We start from the raw sequence: 19972 nt of genomic DNA, 5'->3' as shown, positions 1-19972 counted from the left end.
ATCCTCAAGATATTTTTTAAAAACCGTTTGGGATCCAGTTTTTGAAAATATATGTTCTTCAAATAAAATTTTTATTATCAGACTTTATCAAAATTATGAATCACCACCTTTTTTCTGTCATGGGGAAGCCCTGTGGGATCCAGTCACAGAAAGGATTATACTTGCTCCACAGTTTTTTTTTCTTGTGCTGTCTTTCAGTGTATCAGTGTAGCTCATCTACTGAAAAATTTTTAAGCATTTACAATTTCAGTTACACAAAAAGGTCTAATTTATTTTGCTGACTTTTATTGTAACATAACATAGTATTCATCTAGACAAATGTGTATTTCTCTGGTGTTATTAATGTAAAACAGAAGAATATTATCCTAAAAGGTTGCCAATCACATAATGGAAATTATGTTATATTATTAGACTTTCCCATTTCCATTTACAGTATAAGTGGTTGCGCACACATTACAGAAATATTTATAGCAGACACTAGCTATATTAAATTAATATAGCTCGACAAATACTCTGAAGAGATTAAACGCATTTCGCATTGATTCTCCCTGTTGTGTTGATTATCTATATGTATATATGAGTACTATTGGGCAAAATTTCTGTACGTTACAGAGGTAAAGGACAGAGAGCCAAACACATCAAAGCCCTTCTTTTTGAAGTGCTGACTACTCTGCAGTAAACAATTAACTGCCACCTGTTGTTTTTGGACCTATGTTTTGTTCTTGACGCCTGAGGGGGGCTTTCAGATGTCTGCATGAGCAAATCAGCACTCGGCAACCACCTCACTGGGGAGCCACAAACTCTGAATTATCAAAAAACCTATAAATGGTTATCCATTTCTGCACATCTTAAGTCCAGTTCTATTTTATATCTCTAACATTTTCGAATCATCAACAGAGTGATGATGAGTGATGATCACTAATATGATGAAAAGCTCAATCTCATTTTGACTTTCATTGCTCTCTCTTTCAAATTCAGCTAATAAATTTTGTCATTTGACAATAGCCGAGTATCTAGATTGATATTTGTAGCTGAACAACAAGACTTCATTTCTTCATGTCACTGTGTTTCTTAACAATAAAGTCTTTGAAAAAAGATTGTAGCAGAAGAAGTCACCATCACCTCTGCAGGTAAAGCCAAGTGATCTGTACAGATTCCTTCAAGCAAAGAATAACAGATTTATCTGTAGCCTTCTTGCTCCAGTTGAAATAAAGAAATAATAGTGACTTTATCTAAATCGCCTTGAAAAATTACATCCCAAAACTCTTCATATTTTGCAATTCGAAAGCAATTATTTTCCTTCCACTTCATAATTTAACACCACTTTGGGTTAGCCGATCACTTAAATCCCCTATAAAATATATTAAAGCTTTTATGTAAAAATTACAAAATTTAAAAAAGATAAGAGGAGTGAATACTTTTGGAAGATACTGAATGTTTTTTGCTATGTGAGTAATGTAGGAAACCATGTCCAGCCTTACCGTAGCCGCAGTACCATGTTCACAGCACTTTGAATGAATGGTGTATTCTCATATGGTTCCACCTGCATCGGAAATACCTGGGAATGAGTCAGTTTACCCTATTTCATGCAGTTTCAAAGACAGACAAAAAAAATCATGCCCTGCAGTGAAAAAGGAGCATGTAATCAGAATAAATCCAAAGTGTGTCCAGAGCTGAATCTATAATGCAACGCCCTTTATCTAATCTGTAGGGAAAGTTGGGAAAGCAAGAGGAAAAGCAAAGGAACAATAAATAAAGGTGTAATATATTATTTGTCTATATAATTACAATTATTATATTGCTATATTATAGGTCTTTTATGTGAGAAAGAATGGATAATTTGAGTAAAAAAATGTCTTCTCAGATAATTTCTAAGTGGGACATAAGACAACCCCAAAAATGCTCTGGTTCACTTTCACAATGACAATAGATTTTTGAAAATGAGTTACAATAGCAGTAAATCTTGAGAGAAGATACACCTATCCACTGAGAAGACTCTGTCAGGCAGGCAGCCATTTACTGTGAGTTATTACTGCTGAGAGCATCCATCCTGGAGACAGACACTCTCACATTTACACGTACACGCCCACACACACATATAGCGCCAGCTGCACATGTACATTATGCACACACAGACAATCATTGCAGCATCAAGGTCATTGAATCATGACAAATTAGTGCTGCTTCTGCAGAATCCCTCACCTGGGGATGCTGCACAGACAAGCCTTCAATAGGGACATTGTTGGCATCTTCCTCATTCTAGGAGGAAGAAATTGAGAGGCATGATTGCGCAAATTATGAATTTTAAAATCATCTTGGAAGAAAAACAGAAAAGAGCGGATAAAAAAAAACATTGGCTGACTTTAATACATTGTCACAAAAAATATAATATGCACTAAATTTGTGTAAAATAGTGCTAAACTTGTGATTTTTACAAAACATTTTGAAATAATTGCATTTTATCTGGTTTTCTAATTATCATGCAGCCAAACCTGTACATTAAATTATTTACCTAATTGCTTCTTTATCAAAAAAGTGTATAAATATTATAAATGTTAATACTCTTCCTTAAATGATAAATGAGATGAGAATCTAACTTACGTCTTTGGCCTCATATTTGACCCTTCGTGACTGGAAAAAAAACATATTTACAGATTCACCTGTGTAACTAATAATTACAATCTTAACAGAGTGATAAAATAATCAATTTCAGACACTTCATTCATTTTTTAATATATTTTTACATTTCATTCACATGTTCAAATCTGCTTCTCAACTCTTTAAAAGCAATCTACCAGAGACAACTAAAAGAAAACTTAAATGATATTCTATCAGCAGTAATTTATTTTTTAAATCCCTGCAAGTGTTATTTATTGTATAATACATAATATCTCTTTACCATATCATATTTATTAAAGAGTTCTTTGATCAATACACTTCGCTTTCTCCATTCTCCACTTCTTACAATGATCTCCCAGCTCACTACAATGAACTTTATACAACCCTGTAATGTCTGCAAAACAAACTGATCAAGGAGGGGAGGAATGAACACTGTCAAAAGCAGAGGGGGAGGATTCATGCTGGTTTATGCTTCACATAAAACACCTGAGTAACCCTGAATATTTTAAAACAGCTGTGTTAAAGCAGTAAATCTGTCTTGTTTATGAAAAAATACAATGTATTTGTAATGCCTCACTTACCCTGCCCTGATTCACCGCTGCTTTACCCTCCTCACTGCCCTCATCCAGTTCGTCGTCGCTCCACTCCCAGTCCCCGTCTACTGTCTTGTGCAGGTGGCCACTGGAGCCTGGGACTCTCCTCACCTTCACCAGCATGACAAACATTAATGTTACATGTGTCTTATTTTTTTTGTTTTGTTTTGTTTTTTATTTGAGTCCACAAGCACACTTTGATTTATTTATTTATTTATAATGTATTTTACTTAAACTTGTACGTCTGCGAAAGTATTTATGCCTCGTTAACCTTTATCACAAACTTATATGTTACGGGGATTTTATATGTTAAATTAACAAGAAGAGCATGTGAAGCAGATTGAGAGGGGTGAATGATTTACAAATAAAAAGAATTAAACACATTTCTCCTTGTTTACAGCTGCAAGCCTTTGGGATACAGCACATCTGGAAAGTATTCATAGAACTTCACTTTTTTCTGAATTTTGTTCTTGGTTTTCTGTTTTTAATAAATTTGTAAAACTCTAAAAGTTTTTTACATTGTTATAATGAGGTATTTATGTGTAAGTACACATAAATTACACATATAAGGATTAATTTAATATGGTTTTTAAATGACTTTGCAACTTAACAAATGTAGAACAAGTGAATAGCTGTGAATACTTTCCAGATTAACTGTATATCTGTATCAGCTTTGCACAATTAGTGATTGAACATTTATGTCAATTCTACTTTCTAAAATAGATAACATGCATATGAGCATCATTTTTTAAGTCGGAAATTTTAACTGGATTTAGGCATCAACTTTGAATAGACCAGTGTAACACATGAATGAATATGCTTTGTTCAAAATCTGTACGTTTATCGTTATTCATAGTAGTACACAGCATTCACTACCGCTACATAGCATTTTGCATGAAAGTCTAAAAAATAATTTAGGTGTCACTTTGTTGTCGTTTTTGTACCACTCTTCCATAAAGGTCAGATTTGTGGAGTGCACAAGTGATAGTTTGTCCTATCAACAGTTTTTCCTGCCCGAGCTGTGGATCTCTGCAGCTGTTCCAGAAATATTAGCTGCCTTTTGGTGGCCACTCTGAATAATGCTCACTAGCCCAGTCTGTTAGTTTAATTTATTGTATTAGTAGCTTTGCAGTTGCACCATATTTTTCTAATTTTGGATACCAGTTGAGCTCTGTAAAATTTCTGTAAAAATGACTAACATTGCTTTAAAGGCTTTCACAACCGTCTCTGACCTATCTGATGTGTTCCTCGGGTTTCATGAAGCTGTTTGTTCACTACTGTTCTCTAACAAGCCCCTGAGCCCTGAATGGAAATGCTGAATTTTAACTGAGTTGAAATGGTAGTCAGGAGTACTGTTATCACCTTGTTAGATAAGTTCTGCAGGAAGTTGGTTGCACTGAATTTTTCTAGGAGTAACCTTTTAAAGCAGGTTAGAAAAAAATGCCCACCATTCTGTTCAGATTTGAAAACCACACACTATTTATAGCAATTTACTTATAAAGTTTATGTTTATTATTATTATTGATCTATGACAAAAAAATCTTGAAATTAAATAGGTTGCTGTTTATGACTGTAACAAAAATGTTCATGGGGTATGAATAGCTTTGCAAAGTCACTCTGTGTAAAGCTGTTTAATCAAACATTACAGAGCTTCACATGAAAATTAGCTATTCAGAGCCACACTAAATGGGACAGTTTGTAAGTCTGAGATGAGCTTAGCTCCAAAGTATTACAGAGGAAACGACACAGATCTGACACAGACCTGTGAGCAGCCAGCCCCATAAATTCCCCTCGGCTTTAGTCGAGGTCAGAGTTAAAGCAGCACTACCCTTCCAGCTGGTGTCAGGTTTACCTTTTAAATCTGACTGAGAACAAAGGCTTTCCCAGTTCTGCGCAGGGTCCTTTAGCAAAACAGACAGATTGATTCAACTAGAAGCCAAACCCGCTCAAGCAACAAGCAGACTTGGATGTTTTCAGAGGCCACAACTTCTCCACGTTCTTTATTAATAGCTTTTCTGAAAATTACCATTTAGAAAACATCATTACAGAGTTCAATAACTTTCTGATCATCATGTGTCCACTGGACCATAAAATTAAACTCAATATAAATCTGTTTTCTGTTTGTCCAGCTTTTTTTTTTGCATGTACTAAATCAATAATTCAAACCCACATTGGTTGCAATACATTGACAACAGATCCACCAAGGCATTTTGAAGTATTTAATGTGTGTATTAGAGCGCCATCTGCTGGTAATACTGGTTCTTCAACTCAAAACTACCTACCTTAGTGAACATAATCTTCCTTTTATTAACAATCAAATTTAATATGCAACAAATACTTGCTTTGTTCTACCTACATTATCCAATATTTCCACAAATGTAAGTTTTTTTATTTTTATACTTTTCATTCCATCTGTTAGATACCATCTGTGATTACTTTCCTGATGAAAGAATCTGCCATCTCCGTCTCATTCCCTTGTAAAATGAAAAGGTGTACCTGATATGCATTTCCAGCCCTTTTATTTTAAACTCTATCAGTATTTGTTTCTTAGATATGTCAATATTTTTACCATGACTACCACATTTCACACAAAGCATAAAAGAAAAGAAAAGAAAAACTGAATGCCAAGCAACAAGGGTTACAATAGGTCAGTGGGAAAATGCTGCAGATCAAGAAGGTCAAGAGACTTAAGGAGGCTCTTGAGGAGCTGAACAGTGAGGTTTGGGAGCAGCTAAGGTCACAATATCCTGAGGTGGTTGTGTTTCTGCAGTACTGCTTGTGTCTGCAGGCTTTGGATAATGTTGCTGAGTTTATAATGTAGTAGACTCTGTAGGTCAAATCCGTGCAAAATAGCAAGGGCATCAGCTCTGCTGCAAATTTTCTACAGCCAAAGTAATCATTGAGTCAGACCTTACTTCAACTGTGTATTTTATTATGTACATTTTTTACAACATTGAGGAAAGGTTTTAAATTACATCCTTTTTAACCTAATTTCTTATAAGTAATTTTTTGTAAATCTTCACCATAGTATTTAACAATTATTCTCCGGACTGTTCTGGGTCTTAACATTTTTCTCTTTTTTACTCACAATTTATCCAGTCCATGGAACTGATTGTGTGTATTACCATGCAGTGTATACTTAAACAATGAGAACAACTCAAAAACAAAAGAAGAAGTAGCAGGCCGAAAATAAAATTCACAGCAGATGAACAGTATATTAAAGTCATGTTTTTAGAAAATAGGAACATGTTTCACAGAAAGCCTGACACAGGACATGCATCATGCTTCAGTTTATCAGTCTAGTGCAGAGGTCCTTAACCTTGCTCCTGCAGAACTTGATTGAATTCAGAAGAAGTAATGCAGTCGTTTCAGTCAAGTTAGCTGGAGAGAGGGCACATCTAAAACACGCAGGAAAGTGGGTCCTGAGAGCCACATATGGACACCAAAGATCCAAGCTAAATGTGTACTGCATCTTTGGCAGGTTTCATACTCAACTTAAGAAAGGGGAACCAAGCCTGAGTTTTCAACAAGTTGCGAAAAAGAAAGTGCTTAAAGAGCTAATTTAAAATTTGGTTTTGCAATGTTGTGTTTTACATTTAGACAAACCAGCAGTTTATCACATGAGTTCAAAATATTTTTTATGTTTGTATTATTCATAGACCGGACTGAAATGACTCGTATAACAAACATATTATGGATAGGTCAAAAAATGTGAAAACAAAGCAGCCAAATCCAAAAGAAAACTTAAAAAGACCTTAAGAAACTCATATTATCAATAGTAAAGGGATAGTTTAAAATGATTCAGAAGTACAATTCTCCTAAAACGTTATAAACAGCCAATATTTTACATACAATAAATGGTTCTAATTTTATCTTCATTTAGAATAAATCCAAATTAGTTGGTCCCAGGGGCTGGATTTTATACCTAGTTCAAGAGGGACCAAAGAAGACTTTCAATCCTAAACCAAGTCCAGTCGCAAAAACCTTATAGAGATTTATGCAAGTGCTGTTTTACATGTCTTTGTTACTTTAGAATTGAGTGGTTTACCACTTCTCAGTGGTAAGCCAATAATTGGTTACCAGGAAATGGAGATAGGAGATGGTGTGGTGCAACTTGGAATCTTCCTTTATTTATAGGTGTTAAAGTGAACTCTACTTTCTAAATTTTTACACAGATATATTTTTCTATCAGACAGCTACTACTACCATCAAAAACTTGCAATGTTTAGTTTTCACTTTAGTTATATCTTCCTGTATGTTGCATAAAGAAAGATCTTTAGTGTTGTACAACCTCCTATTTTCATTTCCTGTTAAGATATTTATTGGCTGCCTTTTAAATGGTCATCAAAGTTAAGGATGCAAATTATTTAAAGATGTATTAAATACCATTAGCATAAACCGCTATGTCAAACTAGCCGTTAGGTTCAGCCTCCAGGTCCAAGTAATCTGAATTTATACCAATTAATGCCACTATAAACATTATCTAATGATCATCTTTAAAGGGGCGGCATTATGTATTTTCCAAGCAGATTGAGCCATTTTGTACCAAATTAAAGTAACTTTGTTACCTTCAGTTGTTGTAGAATATATATCAAAAACAACTTAAAAGAAGTTTGACTTTATATCGTAGTTGTGTCTGACATCTAAAAATTGGCCTCTGTCCCTTTACGAAGCTCCTACTCTTTTCGACACTGTCTTCAGCATGTCATCACAACAGGGCTTCTTTTATGCTATTTACAAGGAGGAGCCTTGTGGAATAGGCAATGCGTTATAAGAGCAAGTGCTTAGGCACAACAAAATGGCGGCCACAGGAAATTTAAGGATTTCTCAAACATGAATGAAAGAATTAAAGTAACAATTCAGGTATGTTTTTGATGAGGGAATCACATATAGCATGATATAAAACTAAAATAAAAGTCAGTCTTACATAATATTCCGACCCCTTTTAATAGAGCCTCAGTCCGAAATTCCAGAACTATTCCTTTAAGACATCTGAAAAGTAATGTAGACATTAACGGACTTGCTAAAATAAGTTTTTAGTTTTCCCAATTATCCATTCTGAAAAAAGTATTTTTGTTATAATGTTGTAGTACAGTAATGCTCTCCACATTCACAATGCTGAAGCTCGTTTTACTTCTGATTTTACATAACTGCAAGACAGCAAATTAGTAAAGCATGTTGTCTGGGTTTGTTAAAGAACTCCTGAATGAAAGAGCAGCCTGTACCCTTTCCCTCTATTATTGGGAAAGTGTACAGGCTGCACAGTTTGTGCGTAATTATAACGTCATGAACATTAATGCTTGTCCTGTCTACTATGCCCTCTATTTAGACTGAACCATGTCAGTGAATTTCCACCCCTCCACTCAGCCTCCCTTCCTTCTGATCCTGCCTCAGACCTGGGCATCAGAGGATTATTATGTAAAGCTAACATCAGCTGTGCCTGAAAAACTGCACTTCCTCCCTGTTCTCCATAACAGTTTTGCTAACTTGTGTTAACAATCCATTTATCCAGGTTTGTCTTGACATACGCAGGAAGCTGCTCTTAAAGTCATACTAACACATGGGTCAGTGGATCTGCACAGCATAACTCTTATGCAACTGTGGCCCGCATTTTTATATAGTCTATACATAGGGGTAAAAGTTGTTGGAGGTACTAAAGGAAGACAGAGTGCGTACGTAGTGTTGACTGTAAATTCAACATCCTGGATTGAAAGCAGTCCATCCATTCAAATAACTGTTATAGCAGAGGGCAAAAGATTACATAAACATACCTTCTTTGCTCTTTGAGATATCTTTGGTGCACGACTCAAAAGCCTTTCAACAAGATATTCTCTGTTCTGCAGGAGAAAATGAACAAAGTAAAGAAAAATTTAAACCATCAAAGTTGAATAATGCCATGCAAACCACAAATGGCCTGTAATTTAAACAGGGTCCTTCCCATACTCGCAAACATTGGAGGAGCCATGAAAAAGTATACATGACAAGTAAATCAGTAAGACTTAAAGACAAATACTTTGAAAGCATATTTTTAAAAGCCTAATTCAATCAATCTGAAAAGTACTGTAGGTGTCAAAGAGGAAAATATTTAGCAATGACTAGAAACATTTTTCATGCTGTAGAACTGAAAAATACCCAAACGGCTGCAGCAAAAGGAAAAGAAAGATCCTGCCGAGATTATATCTGTGAGACAACGCTGATAATCACTGCCCTATCATGCTGCCAACTCTGCAAATTATCTACAGTTCTGATATTAATCAGCTTCTGTGGAACAGAGCTGGCCACATGACTCTTCAAAGATGGCATGGGATGTAACTCACAGTTTAAAAAATGTAACTGAAACTTAACAATGGCAGGCCTTTGAGTGGTGGCAAGCATCCTTAAAATCATGTCTTATTTATTGGTTTTGCACAAGTTTAGTTTGCATACAAATGTTGTCAATTAAAAAATGCTTAATTAAAAACATAAGATAGTAATTTAAAAACAGGAGAATCCCCATAAAATGTTATATCTACCCAAAGTGCACGTATTTTGTTAGTTCAGTACAAAAAAACGAAACTCTTATATTAAACAGATTTATTACCCACAGAGTAATATTTGAATTTTCAATCTTGGAATTTTCTGAGATACAGAAGTTGGGGCTTTCATTTCCTGTATGCTGTAATCATTAAAAAAAATATGACAAATGATTTATTAAAATACAAAACTCTGTGAGCAAATAATCTATACAAATTTCAGACTTGGAATTGAATTAAATTCTGATGATTTTCTACTTTTGTTGAGATGCACCTGTATTACCTCTCCTTTTTTATGCCAAAGCAAAATCAGTGACATGATTGAATCTATAGTCATCTAAAAATGGTCTGTTTTATATGAAAAGTCGGCTACACCTCAATGTCTGAGTTTGTTATGACTCATAAATCTTAATAGTGTGTTGTGTGTGTATGAAAATAACCTATAGAATCCAATGTGGCTTCAAACCATTAAATGTTAATAAAACCAAACAAAAACAGTGCAGCAAATATTTGAGATTAAAGAAATACCTTTGCCTTTTGGATGAATTTACACTTCAAAAGCTCAGATGCTGTAGGCCTGCAGACAAAACAAAGTGAAAATGCCATTGGAAAAATATAACAAGAAAGAGTCAAGCTCAAATAATCAAACATGTGCAGAAAACGTTCTCTAGATATGGGATACAAATGCTACAGTAAAAAACACACACATCAAGCAAAAACTTAAGAAACTCTGATAGGTTAACAAAGGGGAAAAACAAGAGTCATGATTATGCCTGTCCAAAACTGGAGTACTGTCTAAAAGTTAAATAAGATCAAATGCTCGTTATTTAGTACAAACTGCTTCAGCTCTGTACTCATCCATATGTTGTGGTACCAACCTTTTTGCAGGGTCTTTCTGAAGGCACGTAGTTATAAGCTTTCGAAATGATTTTCCATATTTTTTGAGCATTTCCTTGTCCTCAACACCTGTCTCCAGAGTGGGCGGATCATTCTGTAGGGTAAGCATTAAAACCTGAAAGCACAAACAAAAACAGTCAAACAACACCCAGACATCCAAGCAGCACTATCAAAACACAATGGGGATGGAGGGAAAGGGGAATGTAAAGGAGGCAAACACATTATGTCTTTTTAGAAGTTTGGATTTTAAGAAGGAAAATGGATTGTTGCAATGTCAATGACTTATTTCAATTGCCTGAGCTTTCTCAATACAACTAGGATTGACTTGGATTATATGTTACTGAATATAAATGAGAGCATGAGACTGGGTGTCATTGGACTGATTTAGACATAAATTAGACCAAAAGGTATTGCAAAGTTCCTTGTGATGGCATTTCTATCTAACAAATAATTTATTTAATTAATTTCTTTTGTCCTTAACACTTACCTTCATTGGAGGGTATCGGTGATAAGGTGCAGAACCTCTTGCTAACTCTATCGCTGTAATTCCAAAACTCCATATATCTGCTTTGAAATCATAGCCTCGAACCTGCAGACATGGAGTTATAAAAGACAATAAGACTTATTTATGCAAGGCTCAGAGGATTTATGTTTAGTGATAAGCACAACTAATATGGAACACAATGAAAACATCTGGAGCTTACAACATTCTCTATATTCACTGGAATCCCAAGTAAAATTATGTAAAATGGCTTTAAGTGAATGTTGTTGCATAATCTTACACTAAAAAGATTCTTAACTACATCAGCATGTTCATCTGAACCAGTAACAATTTTTATTAAAAAATAAATGTAACTAAAACATTTTCATTTATAAACATTTTTTTATGCTGATCACAAACTTTGCATCTGCTATTTAATTATTTAGATTTTCACATTCTTTTTCATTTGTATTTTCAGTAATAACTAATACTTTTTTATTAAATTTACTTTTATTTCACAGAAAAACTTAAACATTGACTTAATACATGTGTCTATGGTCTCTGAGATCTCTAAATGTATGTTTAACAAGTTAGAAAATGGCTATAATAAAGATGATGCTTGTATAAATCTGTATCTGCAAACAGAGGAATAATTGAAAAGTACAAAAGACTTACTTGTTCCATCACCTCTGGAGCCATCCAGCACGGCGTCCCAACAAAAGTCTTTCGAACTTTGTGCCTCGTCATGTCGCCCCCCGCAGCTAAAAATGCGCTTACACCAAAATCTGTAGTAACAAAACATAATCATAGTGGTTACCATCATAAAAATGTGAGACTGTTCAGAACAATGTCTTTACTTTGCATGTTTGCTGGACTTTTGACAGTGTTAAGGTGTACATTCAAGCAAAGGAAGTAGTCCTAAATACTCTCAATAGACTTATATATTCATCTCTGTAAAATTTGTCTGAGTTCAAACATCTTCCGTTAAAAGAGAACTGCATGAAGACAAAGAAAATCCCAATTTTTGATTGTTTTAGACTGTCACATAGTCAATTAGGTGTTTATTGTTCACTGTCAATCCAAATTTGCTCTTTGTGACACTTGTTTAGTCTTCAGTGCTACACTGAGAGACCCTGGAACAGTTTTTCACAAACCAAGTCCAGAGAACATTGTTCCTTCATGTATGGAATATTACCCGAAACAGGAACATGCTGTTCCAAAGCAATGCTGAAAAACCTGCCTTCACTTTTCCCACCTTCAGGATGAATCACTGCAATTCCACTTCAACTGGGTCAAAAATTTTCCACTTAGATTTTGAAACCGATCCTACATTACTGATGGTGACAGGTCCAGGATGTGATGTCCCAAATAGTGAAAAAGCATATAATGTTTGTATTTAAACCTAAACCTAAAACTGACCTCATACAGAGGATATGCTGAATTGTATTTGTTCTAGCTTTATGCTCTTACATTTTGTTTTCTAAATGTCATCTACATAATTATACTTCTGCAAAGAATTATACTCATTTTAAAATAATTTTTAGTTTTTCAAGGACTATCAAATGCTCTTTAGGTATATCCAATAGTTATATTATTATCAAAATATTGTGATTTTAGCTAGTTCTTTAGTATCCACAATTTGGGATAATTTTTAAATGCAAATTTGAGGGTCACATTCAAAAATTTCTCCACACTTAAAATATTTTTGCTTAAAATAGTACCAGTAATTAAAACCCATCAGTCTTAAATACTTCCAACAGACTTTCTTTGTTTCTGTATGGTTCAAACAAATCTTCCAATCAGTCAGCCTCAGGTATTTTCAATAAAAGACAAATAAATAAATAAATCACTAAAACTTACCCAATAATACACAATTTGGACAATTTTTTTTCTTTACATGAATTCAGTCAAGGTTATGCAAATAGAAAATGTAAAAGAACATTACAAAAATATGTCCCTGCCAGGCCAATGTGTTACAGTAGAGCCCAGAAAGTAATGCTGTAACCTGAAAATTAGGACAACATTGGTTCTTTAAAAAGAAAAAAAGCAGAAGAGAGTATGATAATGTAACAAACCTGCAATCAGAACAGATCCATCTTCTCCCAGTAGGATGTTCCCAGCTTTCACATCCCTGAGGTCAGCAAAACAATAATGGAGTAAAACATCAAAGTCACGTGGGACAACATCGATTCTTCCATTCATGTTAACAGATCCCACTGACTATCACTATCTAGAACTGTGCCCGAGGGGCTCGTAGAGGTTTACGCCCCATATTCACACTGACCTTGAAATCAAGGACGTGTACAGAACACAAAGAACTTTGTATTTCACTTTAGGATTTTACTTTTTCGCTTGTTCATTTGCTTCATCCCAAGTCATTATTTCAGGGTTTCACATGGGAATGTGTGCTCTCGCAAAACAAGTACTTGTTTCACTAACATATTTTTTTAATGATAGTTTTTCACAATAAAATATCTTCATATTAGAAATAATAGACAGAAACCAAAAGTGTTACCTGTGAATCTGTCCGTTTCTGTGGAGATAGTCCAGGCCCTCTAGAACTTCTTTTAATATTGTGGCAATAATTGGCTCATCTAACGCTCGAAGATTTTTATCTTCTTCTTTGCTCGCATGTTTAATTATATCCAGCATGGAGCCTAAATGACATCAGGCACAAGAAAAGGTATTCCTCTGATTTTCAAACATATATATTAAACAGACAAAAGAACAACAGGGCAGTATATTACAGTAGAACTTGCTGGAATTAATTTACAATTGAGCCTGATGAGCCTGTGGTATTATAGCAAATTCTGGTGCATCTCAACAAATCAGAATTTCCTACAAAGGTTTAATTTCACAAAAGTGAAACTCATGTTATATAAATTACTTATAGACAAGGTTATACATATAAAGCATGTATTACTGTTGATATTGATGATTATGGCATGCAAACAATGAAAATCCAAAACACCTTCTCAGAAAATTTGAATATAACTTGAAACTAGGGTTTTTTGATATAGAAATGTTATGTTATGTCTTTAGACAGATGTGTAACTGTAAGCATAGTGGATTCTGAAGAACTGAAGTCTGGTGAATATTACCCAAGCTCTACAATAGACTCTGCTTCACAGCTCTCTTAAGGCTGCATTATCCCTACTGCTCCTACACCATTAACTACCACAGTTTTTCCTTCCACTACACTTTCCTTTAATATATTTGAACAAAGCACTTTGTGAACAACTAACTTCTTTAGCAATATCCCTTTGTGCCTTACGCTCCAGACTCCTGAAAAATGGAAAAGTGAAGCCACTTTATAATCTTAACTCTGACTCTTCCTCATGATTGTACATGAACATAGCCATACATAACATACATAAGAATTCAGTATTAATCATTTACTATTTTATTTGTCTCATGTAATATTTAAATTTTATTAGAAATTTCACTTTGGATTTTTTTTCAGTAAGTTACAATCAACAAAATGCCAAAAATGGGTCTGTAATGAAGACCCTTATTGTGATATATTTAATGAACAGGAGAGAAAAAAAAATCTGATTTATTTTTTAGTATTCTACCTGCCGATCACTGATATGAGAAAAGCAAAGAAAGAAGATACAAATATTAATGACATACAATGAAAAGCTCAATGTCAGCTTTTCATTGCTGCATCTCTAGTACTATTAACTTTACGTCATACTAAACTCACCTCCACTCAGGAGCTTCATCACCAACCACAGTTCATCCTTCACAACAAAGGAAGTGTAGTAGGTGACGATGTTTGGGTGGTTGCACTGACTCATGGCTTGAATTTCTTTCTGTAGGTAAAGAACATTTGCATGACACTTTACATTAAAAAAAAAAATCAAAACATTTTATCCCTAAGGATTCATGTTAACCGTAGAAATGTGTGTAACTTTAAAGGTGTAGCTATCAGAGGTAATGTAGCAGCAAATCATTAGAGAGTGGTGTAAAAGCACAAGGCTGAGAAAATAGCCCATATTAAATGTGCTCACCAACAGCTCATCCATGCTGGTCTGGCATTTTTCCAGGTTGATCCTCTTTATGGCCACGCGTTCCTGTCTGGGGGTACAGAGGGCTGCCTGCACCACAGCTGTGGCCCCGCTGCCTGGAATCACAGCCACACATCAGCATCAGCACAGGGGGATATGAGCCAAGAGGGACTAGCGTCACATGCACAGCTGGAGGACTTTACATTTCAACGTCCCTCTGAGGCCTTTGTGTTTAGGTAACAGCTTTCGTGTTTCGTCTGTGACAACTGGAGCAAATGCAAGCAGAGTGCATCACTCTTTTCAAACACCATCACACAACGACATCAAATTGCTGGGATGTACGGCACACTGCCAACTGTTACTGGGAGATAAGGCATGCTTTATGTCATGAGAGATGGGACTGCTGATTGTGAGAACAACTAACTCTTAAACAACCCCCCACATTTTAACAAATATTACCACAGACTTTCACATATGTAATCTCTATTTCACATAATAAACCAATGAAAAGTAGTGCAGAATTGTGTACAGGATACACCTTTTTCAATTTCTTTTCTTAAATTAAATCTGAACAGTGTAGCAGAAATATGAATTCATCTCATTTTAATGCAATACCCCAAATAAATCTGATGCAATCAGTTCCTTTCAGAAGTCAACAAATAAATAGCTAGTTCACATATGTGTAATCTAATTTCAGTATAAATCTAGTTGTTCAGTAAAGGCCTCAGAGGTTTGTTGGAGAAGGTAGGTGAAGCTCAAGAAACACAAAAAAAAACATCCACCTGAAGATATGGTCACAGCAATATCAGTGTGCAGTATAGATATAGCAAAGGACTGTTTGGAATGTATTGACACATTGCAAATGTCAGAAATTCTAACGTTTAATGTCCATAAATACTTTGACCTGTCAGATGGAGAGTCCCTTTATACTAGAGTTTTAACATTGACATATGACACATAAAATAGGGTCAAGACATTAAAGGTCACAGCTATGAGAATAAAAATGAGAAAACAAAAGAGAGAAGAAACTGTGACTTTATCTCAACTGATAATCTTTTCCTGTAAAGTAGGATTTCCAAAATTATTTCAATTTGCTATACTGTATACCAGAACAATGATGAAAAAAATATGGAGAATTTATTTTGCTTTCTCCAATTTCTGTAACTTCTATACAGATTATGTTGTCATGGCTTTGTAAACTTCTTATGGTTCATTGGCAGCATTTGAGTTAACTATAGGTACACCTGTGGATCTATTTTAAGGCAATACATCAAATACACTGTTTCCTTGTCTTACGTCAACGGATATACACAGACATCTGGCACAGAAGTGTGAAACTCTGCATGTCTCCAGAAAGCGACCAGAATGTTAAAGGTTGTGTACAAGTGGGTCTTTCAAATGGACAATGACGTAAACATATTCCTGAATTAGCTGCAAAAGTAAACAGAAACCAAAATGTTTCCTCAAGTCATACTGTATAAACAACAATTCTACCTTTCATCTCCCGCAAAAGTCAATAGAAAATATATATACAGGTATGCATACACTGTGTAATCGTCATTGACCTAAAACATGAAACATTTAGTCTGATTGTCAAATAGTGAAGAGTTGTAGTGGGAAAAGGGAGCTGTGTGTGTATCTAAATAGCAAGTTCAATAGCATAATTATGTTATGACATGCTTCGGGAATGACATAATAGAGCAGATGACTTGTCACACAAATAATGGTTGTTGCGATGAATGTATAAACAAAAGAGTTGTAACACAAGATATAATGAAACACTGAGAACTAAATGACCTGAACTTTAGAAACATGGAATGAGCTATTTCATTTGCACTGCTATACATTTTAGCCAAACTTTTTTGCAGGGTGTGGGGGGGGGGGGGGGGGGGGGGGGGAGCAGATGTAGTACTTTTACCAATTATTCCAGTGATATATAAAACTTACTGCAGTTTACATATTGCTTTGAATACTTGCAAATGTTCAAATATAAAATTGTATATTTTGGGATTTTCTGTTCTTCAAAAGATGACTTGAGTTTCCTTAAAAAGACTGACGGTAAGAAACAGGTAGTTGCAGAGCAAATTCAAATGTTTTTCCCTTTTTTTAATTAAGAGTAAGAAAGTCCCTATTAATTTTGGATAATTCTGACTAAGTTGTTCATTTTGAAAAGTACATCGTGAGCATTACTGATTTTGGGATGGTTTCAATCTGTTTTATATTTCCACTCGCTTGCCAGCTCAGGAAGGGCACAGCAACCGTGATTTCAGCAATAACTAATAAACTTGTAGTTTGTCGCTGGAGAGTTAGCGTCTAATCCCTGAGCGCTGAAAGAGGACTTATTCAATGTGACATTTACACCCCCATGCAGAAACAGTGATTCCGCCTTTTCTGCGCAGATCTACTGTAGACCGGTAGACTCCGACAGCCTCTGTTAACATCCGCATTGCAAAGCAGATGAGGCTGCTGCATATATTTAAAAAAAAAAAAAGCCGGTAGGCCCCTCTCCTTCGCTCACGACACATAAGACATAACCCACCACGGGCTGCCTCCCCACCACAACAACACCGCTTCTCCGGGAACTAACCTATGACTTCCTGCAGCTCGTAGGACTCCCTGGTAATTGGCCAGCCGATGGTAGGTTGTGGATGGTGGACGGGAACCGGAGATTCGCCTTGATCCGCCATGATGATGATGGTGGTGATGATGCAGCCTCGGTCACAGACAGAGAAACAGAGACAGCCAAGTTTGACCTCAGCTTCTCCTCGGTGGAAGTGTCAGCTGGCAGCTGTCGCGCTACAACCGCCACAGACCCTGCCTGACTGACTGAGCACAACCCGGAAAATAACGGAACACACACACACAGAGGGACACGCGCGCGCTCTCACTGGCACAAACCGCACAAGCACGCGCGCGCACTGTCAGTTCACAACACGATGTGCCACTAGAGAGGAAGACAATATTCGAAACCATGATCTGTTTGGACGAGTTAAGATTTGATACATACGAACTCAATTGTTATTAAGTAATATATTAAAAACAAATTATCCCTAATTAGATTTTATAATTATCACATAAAGTGGCTTGGCAGCTTTCAGAATTAGTGACACTGACACGTATGTGTGACGAGTTAATATAGTCACATTGGGTGGAAATGCGTCCGGTGCGACTGATCCGACTCAGTGTGCCGGTTCATTTAGCGGACTGAACGAAGAGATCAGACACCAGCTTTTTTATTAATTATTTTTTATTTGACAATGATTGTCTGTTCTATGATTTGAGAGACAGAAATGTCGCAGTTAAGGTCATAATGATTAGCTAAAATCATAATTGTGGCATTCAAATACATAATTGTAAAATATAAAGTCCAGTTTTGACTTTCGAGGTGAGATATGAGATACAAAGTCATAATTCTAATTTTTGAAATTTCCGTTATTGGTTTTTAAAGTCATAATTGTGATATTTAAAATCAATCCAAGCGATTCAAAATTATAATTATGAGATTTAAAATTTGGACTTTCAAAATGAGAGTTTTGACATCATCATTAAAAACAAATAAAACGTATGATAGAAGAGTAAATAAGAGTTATAGAGTCATCAATATGATGTTCAAATTTTATACTCTATATACTGTAAATAGAAGTTGCTGGTTTGCTGTGTTTTTGTGTTCACTTTTATTTCAGTTAAATGTTGATGTTACAATTAGTTTTTAAAAACATTTACCTAAATGCCTGAGTGCTAAGTTGAAAGTTTTGTCAAACTTTTAATTTGATTAGAACAGAAAGAATGCAACAAGGCGTAGGAAGAAAAAATCAACGACAAAACGTTTTAGACTGTTTGTGTGACAAGTGCCTACAGTTTTAATTGTTCATGATTATTTTATGCTTTATATTATTCAAGACTTCTTTTTATTTATTTAGAACAGACTTGGTCAGTGAATGGAGATAAATGGTGCGGATCCTGGCACCGTGCCGAAATTCCCATCCCTGATTCTAATGTTGGCCAGAAGATGGCGCGATCGTCCCAGAGACTTGACAGATCATTTTTACATTCTGCAATGGACAACTCTCTGATACATCATATTAGCCTCAAGTACAAAAGGGTAAAATTTTGTCAATTTTAATACAAAGTATAAAAAGCACTAGTTTTTTTCCCTCCTCATCTTTCCTTTATTTGCAGTTGCATTTTCTTGTACAAAATCTAGTATTAAAAATTTATATTACTATTCTTTTGACAATAAAACTCTTTTAAGGAATTGATTCTTCAATCCAAATACAATGTTTTCAAACAAGTTTTTAACTATGTTAAAAAAGGGACATCACAATTTACTAATTGCCAGCTGAAACCTGTAGCAAAATATAAAAATATGAAAAAATAAAAAAAGCACTTACACGTTTATCCATAACCACGGCCTTGCAAATAAAGAATTTAATTAGATCTTCTTCTGCTTGTTTTCTTAACCCATCAATGCAATCAATCAATGGGCACAGATTATTATGTGCCAATATGCCAATATTTTGTGCCAATAATGTTATCAATCAGAGATACTCCTCAGCACATAACTCCACAAAATTAGTATTTTCAGTTTGGTGATATATCATACTTAAATAATAGGTATAGGTATAGGGATTGGTATTGGTATCAGTATCAGTGATACTTGCCTTGTATTTACTTAGTATTGGATCAATACCAAAATATGCATTATCACATTATTGTGACTTTTAAGAAATTACAAAAAGTACAAACTTTAACTGAGCAGAAAATATCAGTCTGTTATAACATGATTGAAAGATTATTATTATTATTACTATTATTATTATTACTATTATTATTATTATTAGTAGTAGTAGTAGTAGTAGT

At 35.0% G+C, this 19972-nt stretch overlaps 1 protein-coding gene across 1 annotated transcript in view; it reads right to left on the bottom strand.

Moving 5' to 3' along the window:
* Window positions 1–19899, bottom strand: part of stk39 (serine threonine kinase 39) — a 31489-nt gene extending 11590 nt beyond the window's left edge. Inside the window, exons 1-14 of the mRNA XM_032567014.1 lie at window positions 17700–19899; window positions 15116–15228; window positions 14809–14917; window positions 13618–13759; window positions 13178–13233; window positions 11778–11887; window positions 11109–11210; window positions 10603–10736; window positions 10253–10301; window positions 8984–9049; window positions 3201–3323; window positions 2602–2631; window positions 2203–2259; window positions 1482–1543 (exon numbers count right to left, since the gene is read on the bottom strand). Coding sequence (XP_032422905.1) covers window positions 1482–1543; window positions 2203–2259; window positions 2602–2631; window positions 3201–3323; window positions 8984–9049; window positions 10253–10301; window positions 10603–10736; window positions 11109–11210; window positions 11778–11887; window positions 13178–13233; window positions 13618–13759; window positions 14809–14917; window positions 15116–15228; window positions 17700–17799 — 1253 coding nt within the window. The 5' untranslated portion in view covers window positions 17800–19899. The remainder of the gene's footprint in view (window positions 1–1481; window positions 1544–2202; window positions 2260–2601; window positions 2632–3200; window positions 3324–8983; window positions 9050–10252; window positions 10302–10602; window positions 10737–11108; window positions 11211–11777; window positions 11888–13177; window positions 13234–13617; window positions 13760–14808; window positions 14918–15115; window positions 15229–17699) is intronic.
* Window positions 19900–19972: the final 73 nt, after the last annotated feature.

This window comes from Xiphophorus hellerii, chromosome 7 (genome assembly GCF_003331165.1).
Source record: "Xiphophorus hellerii strain 12219 chromosome 7, Xiphophorus_hellerii-4.1, whole genome shotgun sequence".
NCBI classification, from domain to species: Eukaryota; Metazoa; Chordata; class Actinopteri; order Cyprinodontiformes; family Poeciliidae; genus Xiphophorus; species Xiphophorus hellerii.
This window is presented reverse-complemented; position numbering and strand designations above follow the sequence as displayed.